The 10129-nt window shown below is 31.6% G+C and overlaps 1 protein-coding gene across 1 annotated transcript; it reads right to left on the reverse strand.

Moving 5' to 3' along the window:
• Positions 1-4847: 4847 nt before the first annotated feature.
• LOC123705256 (UDP-sugar transporter UST74c) lies at positions 4848-10007 on the reverse strand. The gene has a single exon (XM_045653963.1). The coding sequence runs from the start codon at positions 9794-9796 to the stop codon at positions 8804-8806; it is 993 nt and encodes a 330-aa protein (XP_045509919.1). The 5' UTR covers positions 9797-10007; the 3' UTR covers positions 4848-8803.
• Positions 10008-10129: the final 122 nt, after the last annotated feature.

The following is a 10129-nucleotide window of genomic DNA, read 5'->3' on the forward strand; positions in this document are numbered from 1 at the left end:
GCTTTTATATTGTCTTAAGAACGCGAATAAAGTCAAATCACCAATCAACATTTAGTTGATACGTGTAATATTCAAGACCAAATATAAAAAATAAAATATATGTAAAACTTGATGATATTTTCGATTATACTGTCAGATCAAAAACATAAAATATTGAAATTGACTCGATAGAAAAAATTCACGAAGTTACCTCTAAATTTCACACTTTTACGTTTTTTACTTGACATGGTAATGCCTATTATGTTCTTTTTTTCATAAACAATTATATTGAAACATTTGTGAGAACTTTGTCCGACCACTTTTTTGTAATTACTTATAGTTTTGGTTTAATCACGATAAAACACTTTTGGCGCTTACTATATTTTTAATTACGCAAGAAATCATCTTGCATCGCACGTTCCGGGAGCTAAAAACATAATTCTATTTCATACATCAGACGCTATCGCTCCGTTGAGACGAGTAGACCATGCTCAAATTGCTGTGCCGCGCGCCGATTTTTTAATAATATTGTTTCAATATTGTTTTTTTGAAAATGGTACACAACAAAAGAACATTGAAACTTCAGAAAAGAGATTCATATTTAAATGATATCTAACTAATTTTCGAAGATAAGTTAATATAGTATTGTAATCATATTATTAATAAATAATTATTAGTTATTTATAATAAATATTAAATTATTATTTATTAATATGTATTAATAAAAAATACGACTTTCGATTCATTTCAGAAACTTTATGCAGGTGAGTTTAGATATTACATAAATATGTAATATCTAATCACACTCACACGAATTTATGCATAAATTCGTTTCCGTGGGCTGAGTATTGACGCGACGATCTTAGGTATACAAACATATATATATATATTATATGGATACAAATATTTCATTCATAGTGTTACATCAATAAAATCAAGAAAGATTTATGGTATATTTTTTTATGAATTATTATATTATTACTTATTACCATTACTACTATGATTACCTACTACCTATTTGTAGATTCCTATGGTTGTTCCAGTAAATAACGTAAATAGGTTGTGAATAGTAGGTATATATATAATATAATATATTCACAATCTGTATTACTAATCACTGGTGCAGTGATGAGTGAACTCCCATAAATAATTATTATAATCCATACTTATATTATAAATGCGAAAGTAACTCTGTCTGTCTGTCTGTTACTCAATCACGCCTAAACTACTGAACCAATTTGCATGAAATTTGGTACGGAGATATTTTGATACCCGAGAAAGGACATAGGCTACCTTTTATTGCGAAATATGTAGGTACCACGGGCGAAGCCGGGGCGGACCTCTAGTAAATTATAAAGTTATACCTGCTCATTATTTGAAATCTATCGTAAAATTAGTGTCAATAAAATTTCGTGTTTCGCGTTGTCACGTTATCACGTGTTTTTTTCAATTCTTTTTTTATTGTATCCCTTGAAGTACATAAGGATGGTTCTCATGTAGAGAAAACGTAAATATGTACGGGCGAAGCCGGGGCGGACCGCTAATTACAAATAAAATACATATCATTCACTAGCTTTCCGCCTGCGGCTTCGCCCGCATTTTCAAAGAAAAACCCGCATAGTTCCCGTTCCCGTGGGATTTCCGGGATAAAACCTAGCCTATGTTACTCGTGGATAATGTAGCTTTCGAATGGTGAAAGAATTTTTAAAATCGGTCTAGTAGTTTATGAGCCTATTCATTACAATCAAACAAACAAACAAACAAGCAAAGTTTTCCTCCTTATAATATTAGTGTATGTATAAATAATTATAAAGTTATACCTACCTGCTCATTATTTGAAATCTATCGTAAAATTAGTGTCAATAAAATTTCGCGTTTCGCGTTGTCACGTTATCACGTGTTTTTTCAATTCTTTTTTTATTGTATCCCTTGAAGTACAAGGATGGTTCTCATGTAGAGAAAACGTAAATATGTACGGGCGAAGCCGGGGCGGACCGCTAGTTACAAATAAAATACATATTATCATTCACTAGCTTTCCGCCTGCGGCTTCGCCCGCGTTTTCAAAGAAAAACCCGCATAGTTCCCGTTCCCGTGGGATTTCCGGGATAAAACCTAGCCTATGTTACTCGTGGATAATGTAGCTTTCGAATGGTGAAAAAATTTTTAAAATCGGTCTAGTAGTTTATGAGCCTATTCATTACAATCAAACAAACAAACAAACAAAGTTTTCCTCTTTATAATATTAGTGTAGATTCGTGTAGACAAACACTATGAATAGGGTTGCCAACTTTTTTTACAAGAAATAAAGTACGTATATTCATAATTCATTATTCAGGTCTATGAAGATTATTAAACAGTATTATTTTAGCAAAACAAACATTATTTATTGTAGTGTGTGCCCTCTGACTAAATAAAAAAAATTGTGAGCGTCTAAATGTAACACATAATAATGTGTCTGCACTTTGATGCTGAAAACAGTCTTTTGTATAAGTACTTTTTTTTTGTTAAACAGTAAAAAGTATAATTTTGTGAAAAACAGTAGAATACTGTTTGGCAACCCTAAGTATGAATACACTCGCGAATGCAAATTCTGGTTTTGTGCGTGTTTCCACTTACAACTATCAAGTGACGATTTATTTATTTGTTTTGTTTCGTAATTATTATGGTCAAATATTAATAACGAAACAAATTATTATGGACTCGATATTTTATTGTTTCACGGTAGTCGTCTTGTCGTTTGCTCAAGAACGTGAAATTGAATGATAATTTTTTTTTTTTTATAAAGTCAAAACCATTTTCTTTCAAATAAAAACTTGTTTTTATTGAAAACAAAAATCAGAGTGTTGCTAGGAATAAGTATAACATTAAATAGTAATGTTAGGATATCGAAACATTTTTGTATAGGCCTGAACGTTATAGTGGAAACGCGCTCTAAGATCTGAGTAATATACATGTCGTGGCCATATCGTAGATTTGCTCATTTCATGAAATGGCCAATTTAGTTTGGCCAGATCGTTAAATTGCCAACGTTTCACGATTTGGTCATCCACATTTGGCCAGATCGTCGATCTGGCCAAACGTGGATGGCCATTTCACGAAATTCGACCATTTTTGTTAAAGCGATTCGCTTCTGGCACTCGCCGGCCGCTGCCGCGGCACGCTCGCTTTGCTCGCTCGGCTCGTGCGTTGTTTATTAAAGTCTAACCTAACCTATATTTTATACGTTCTGGCCAAATGTCGATGACCAAATCGTGAAACGTTGACGATTTAACGATCTGACCAAACTATGTTGGCCATTTCATGAAATGAGCAAATCTACAATATGACCACGACATACACACCACTAGATATGCAAATATTTCTCCAAGCTAATTTACCTTGTACTAATATTATACTAATGTTGTACTAATATTGTAAATGTGAAAGTAACTCTGTCTGTCTGTCTGTCTGTTACTCAATCACTCCTACTGAACCAATTTGCATGTAATTTGGTATAGAGATATTTTGATACCCGAGAAAAGACATAGGATAGGTTTTATCCCGGAAATCCCACGGGAACGGAAATTATGCGGGTTTTTCTTTGACTGCGCGGGCGATGCCGCGGGCGGAAAGCTAGTATATAATAAATATAATATAAACACAACAATATAACATTCATTCAAATCATACAAACAAACAGACATAAACACACAGGCAGAATTTTTTTACGGATTCGTGCTCTATACTGTTTCCCTAATATTGTTTTTTTGAATATATTACATACATACTTACACTTTTTTACTGTTTTATTATATACGTATAGATTATCATCAATAATTATAAATAAAAAATAATAATAAATTATCATATTACATAATTTGCCATGATTTCAACTTCACTGTTTTATATAATTATTTCATTAATATACTAACTACCGAAAATACGCGTAGAACGAGCGAAGAATATTGTGTTTAATTTAGCGTCCGATGAACTTTACGTAAGTACGATGAGCCGGGTGCGGAGTGTATGATGGAAGAAAGATTGCGCGCGGCATGGCGCGCTAGGGCGGGGCCCATAACTTTAGAAATTCTCTGCCTTTATGCCCACTCTTAAGGAATTCTAATGATTCTAGTTTTAATTAGAAATCTGGTCTTACTTTTTTATTCCTTATTCTAAAACATGGAATTGCATTTATTTGAATTTATGTATTGATCTCTTGCTTCGAACGACGTAACTAGGTATACTTACCTGCTAAAGGATGGGCTGAACTTTTTTTTTAATGGAATCTCGTGTATCGAAAATTAAAATGATTCCTATGTTTAATTGAAGAATACTTGTACATACCAGCGGAATTTATATACCTAATAAATTACATACCAATGTTTCCAGAAGATAAGTAGAACATTAGTGTAAAGAACTTAGTAAAGCATATTGTAACTAATATGCTGATTTATAATTATTAATCTAGGAATTATTATTCAAATCAATGTTTATTTATCTAGGACTAACTAGTAACTACCAATGAATTAAAAATATCTTTTATTTGGGATATAAAATTTAACATGTTTTTTATTTTTTATCAAAAGCCCTTGATTTAAACCCAGGCATAGGTAGGTATGTGAATAAACGTGAAAGAATAAGGAACGTCCAAATTCCAGAAAAGTTGTGGGTGGTTTTTGGCGTTGCTTTTTGACATAATATTTATAATTTAATTTAAAGTTAACAGAAAGACCGAGAAACGAAAAAAAAACATGAAGGTGACGTAAATTCATCACACGTTATCTTATTATCATCACACCATTAATTTATTAATTAGGTACACAAGCATCTTGTCACACAACATTAAATAGAGCACAAATTAGAAAGGCATTGAAATAAAAATCCATCATTTGACATTTAACTTTTATTTGCATATAAAATCTTACAAATCTATCAAATGATTACGTTATTTATGCATTATTTACAGCACTGTAACATCTTGCCAATATGTTCGTAAGAGGACATTGATAAAATGTTACCATTCTTAACTAAAATATCCCTCATTAGACCCCACCAAGTTTTCACCAGTTCGCGGAAAGAGACCTTACACATGAACGCGTTTTACGCGTCAATTAATACCTGTTACTGCGTAAAAAAACATATATTTGGTTACAATTTTTACATTATTATTAGGGTACGTTGGGTGAAACCGTTTGAATTTGCATTCAGGGCTATATAAAATTATGTTTCGTATACACCGGCCGAAAGCGTTCGCGTATTACGTAGGCGAAATGAAAGAAGGTAAGAGTGCAAAAAAGACGAGTATTTAGCCCTCGCTCGAAGCTTTCACGGGTGCTTATGGCCAAGTATGGCTGCCTGCTACGTCAGCATCTGGCTTTTGACCCGGGGTATATTCAATCCACGGAGTAATTATAATTAAAATTTTGTGCGTTGAATTACTTCCTATTCGATACAATGTTAGATACAGATACATATTATAATCGTTAACGATATACATACGTAGTCTATAAATAGGTACAAAACTTTGAAACATAATATATGTATAACAGTCAGCTAAATTTTCCTGTATAAAGCGGACCCTTTTACATAATAACTAATAAGTATATTATATATATAACAATTAAAGTTTTCCAATTATATAAAGAACACTACAAAACCGAAAAATCACTAAGATATTTATGATTTGTATGTAAAAAATTAAAAATGCACATAATAAACGGTACTTATGTTATGTTAATATTATGCAAATGCAATAATTCGCCGATAATATGCGAATTATTGAATCGCAACCAAAGCGATAAACATCATATCTCATTAAGAATTACACATTTGATATTCCAAACAATTAATGATCAACGAAGGATCGAATGCTCATCGGTTTGGTGGGTGTTCACATAGGGCTGGCAGATGTAGAATTAATAAAATCAGAATATGAGTGCAGATGTAGAGTCAATAACTGTGCATTTTTTAAGAACTGATGTTTAGTACTAAGTGTAGCAAAACAGGAGGTACATATTTTAAAAATTCCAAAGTGACAACCCTATGCAAATTATATCAAACATATTAATTGTGTTCGGAAGCAAAATAAACTATCGAAATGAAATGATTCATACACCTACGAGATACTATTACTAAAAACATTATGCTTGTGTTCTTAAATTGACCTTTCCTTAAAATTGTACTAACTACTACTAACTACTAGTTACCTCTTAGTTTTTTTTGTTTCCGATTTATATAAAACATGATTTCCTCCGTTTCGAACTAGTACATTGGTGTACGAATCATTAATTTAAGCCACCACCATATTATATGTGAATAATTATAACATTTCATTTTTCAAGGAACATTTATGTCTACGATTATGTAAATTATAAAATTAATTTACATTGCAGATATTATATTATGTATCAGTCGCATTGTTGATACAATAGCCTTCACCGGTTTTCGAATCTAGGTTTATAAATTTTTTATAACAGAGTACATTTTTACAATGCAGACGACTGATACCATAATTTGCGATATTTAAAAAAATGTGAACCTTTGATTAGTGTGCAAATAATAAATGTTTGTTTTCATTAATGAACTTTTGTTTAATGTTTTTATACAAGCAATCAGCAATTAATTCCTTGAAAATAGTTCGATTATCGACACCGTAATCGGTTCATTATTATTGGAGGTCAGTAAAATGTTTACTCATTTTGCCTTGTTTACTGACCGGTTATTTTCTTCAAAGGCACGATAATTAAACCGACGAACATAATTTATTAAAATTATTATACCATGAATAACAAACAAATCCCATTGAATACAATGCAATTAATTTACGAAAATTTTAATAGTTTTTAATCAGAATATACCTACATATAACAAATTATATTTTGTAACATGAAATTACCCTACACTAAGATAATATATCACCCAATTATTAGGATTAATAAAACATGATTATAAATGAAACATAATTTTCTTTTTAACACAATCAAAAAGGATATTACACTAATCTAAACACTGATAAAGTAAAACATTTGTGAACTGTTACTTAACAATAATATCAACTAAGATAATCACAGAAATATATATTTTATTACAATTTCCGCATCGAAGACTTATAATTGCCGCAAACGATCGTGTTTATCGTGAAAATTGCATGACGTCATGCGTCGGATCATTACAATTACACATACATACGTTTTTATTACATTTTAGTACCGCCTGTGATATAACCGTTGTTTAATATCAAAAGAACCTTTAGAAATGTTCTATTTGCTAAATTTATTAAATAGCCCAGAGCTTTAGTAATTTTTTAAAAAGAACAGAGAATTTGTTAGACTCTTTCAATTTTGTATGGTATAAATGAAATTAAATGCTTTTTCATTCAGTTGAATAAATTAACTAACATATAGATAATATACTAGATACTGCATACAAATTGTATGTCTTACTTGGTCGTGACTAAACTATCATTTAATTTTACTACCTATTTAGGTAAGTATAAAAATTATCTATGACGTAGGTTATTTTAAATACACACTAAAGAATTATTTTCAAAGGAAACAAGGCTTTAGCCATCGTATCTTATCATTTGTTCAAACGGAGCGAAAATTACACATGTTTTTTATAGCCACAGCAAATAAGTATGAGATAAAATTAATTGATATGAACAAAACCGAAATGCAGCATTTCTATGGCAAATATTTGTCTAAAACTTCAAGGTCTTACATAATACTGAAAATGTGACATTAAAATTATAAAAACTACAGAAAGTGAGAAGATAACAGTACGAAATATTCCCATACAGACATTAATTATTAAAATTTCTGTTTTATATTTAATTAAAAAATTTTATTTTCTAGGAGACCTTACCCTTAATTTTAAAATAGAACTCATATGATCATTGCACAAATGCAGTAATACTTGATTTGAGAATAGTAGTATAGCTTAAAATGAATAAAAATTTCAATTATAAATCCAATAGCATGTAGAAACATTTTGTAAATAATATAACTAAGGTTGGTATAATACAAGTTTATGATGATGATAACATTAAGTCTCACACATTGTTCATTAATTTTAAATGTAATAATAAACTATAAACTTTATCACAAATTAGATACATATAACAATGTACATATTCATCTAACTTTATAACATATTTATTATAAATGAAACAAAGACAATGTTTCAATTCTAACAAAGTAACTAGTTCTATAATCTAGAAAATAAACATTGAATCTAAATTAATAATGGCAATAATTCTAATTATATTAGATGTATAATATAGCACTTAATTCTAAAAAGAAATATCTCTATGACTCATTGGGCTGGTGAATTATTTACTGGCAAAATGATTTAACTTTGTTATGACAAATCTTCTCTTACATGGCAAGAGAAATGTCCAATGTTAAATAAAGGTTTAGTCTGATTAGCATGTCTGCTAACTCTTAAAGAATGTATATAATGTGGAGCTAGCCTTACAATGTTTGATTGTAACTAAAGAAAACAATACTACATAATATAATGTAACATAAATATAGTGAACATTGATCTAAATTAAATTATAGAAAATTATTCTTGTGAACTTTCACCATGATATGTAGATATTGCTGACTGTTGAATCTTAAACTTAAATACCCATGTACGTTAACAATCCATATTTAAATAGTTACGTAGATGTTAAAACTAATTTTTAAGATACATATAAATATGAGTAATTACACAGTTCTAAACGCAGTGCTTAATGGCCACAACATTCAATAATGTTGGTTAGTTCTCTAAATAAATTTTTCGTTACATCTTTGGCATCAACCAGAAAAGCTTTACAATATAGAGCCTTCGGTTGGATATCTAAACTGTGTCTACCTTGCTATTTGCTTCGTTCAATAGAGCATATGAAGTCGGTTTTCGTTTGAATGTTACATAGGTGTACCATAAGCTAGCAAGAACACTTATGTTCAAACCGACAAAGTTCAGCCAGGAGTAAACATAATCACCGCCTATTATCATACCCAAATAAGTAACCAGTATATTCTTCAAACATCCTATGATGGTTGTTGTTAACGCACTATTATATTGGGTACATAACATTACACTGTAGGATAGAACAAAGCCCATCACACAAGACATTAGGAACTGTATCACAAATAATGTGTCCGACCAGTGTTCATAATCAACTGAGCGCTGCAAATCTCCCATGCCCCAGGCCACAAGGGTAGCTGGTACAATCATGAAAAGAGCATTGTAAAACATCAATCCATATTTACCAAGCTCCTTTGAATCCAACTTCTTCTTCATGAACACACCATTTGCTGCAGTGAAGCCATCATTTAGTAGCACAAGTGTGTATCCTGACCAAGAGAAGGTGACATCATCTGCTGCAGCAAGAAGGGCTCCACCGACCATCGCCATCACACTGGCTTTAACAGGCCAGGAAGCTTTGATGCCAAGTACAAAACGTTCCAAAATCATTGTCATTAGTATGCTGAACCTCCTTAGTGCTGTGAACATGGGAAGACTAAGCTCCTTCGTGCCTCCCAGCCCTGTAGCCATGTTACCTAAATATATAACAGGTAAAGGCCATATTCTGTTCGCTACTCCACGATCCAATGTAGGAAATTCAACAATTTTCATAGCACGACTAAACCATAGAACTAGTATTATCGCTAGCATCTGCCCCAGTCCCAAAACTTGATAAGACGGGAACGCGTATGAGGTCAGCACGGTTTTATTCACAACAGTTATCATAAAGGAAGCGAATGCGTAAAAAGCGGCACTCAATACCTTCTTCGCCAACAGGGCCTTGTCGGCGTCAGCCTCTTCTTTCGTGTTAAATCCTAACATCGCGAATTATTGTTATGTTTACTTCAACATTTAAATGGTGACTCAAATGCAGTAAGTACAATTTCGAAAAAGCTTACCGACACGCCTCATATGTGAGGGGTCGTTAGAATCACGAACAAATTACTCTCATGGTCAAGTTAAAAGCCACAATTTACACATAAATAAAACAAAAAACCTTGATAGCTGGCATGCCAACGTACCACTTCGTTGATTTGCTTGACAAGCTTTTATTGATTTTTAACATTGACAATTGATGACAATGACGTATCGATGCATAGACAAAATTAATGATGTTACCACTTCACAATTCTCTTGCATCATGTTGGCGTAAAA

This window comes from Colias croceus, chromosome Z, assembly GCF_905220415.1.
Source record: "Colias croceus chromosome Z, ilColCroc2.1".
Taxonomy (NCBI): domain Eukaryota; kingdom Metazoa; phylum Arthropoda; class Insecta; order Lepidoptera; family Pieridae; genus Colias; species Colias croceus.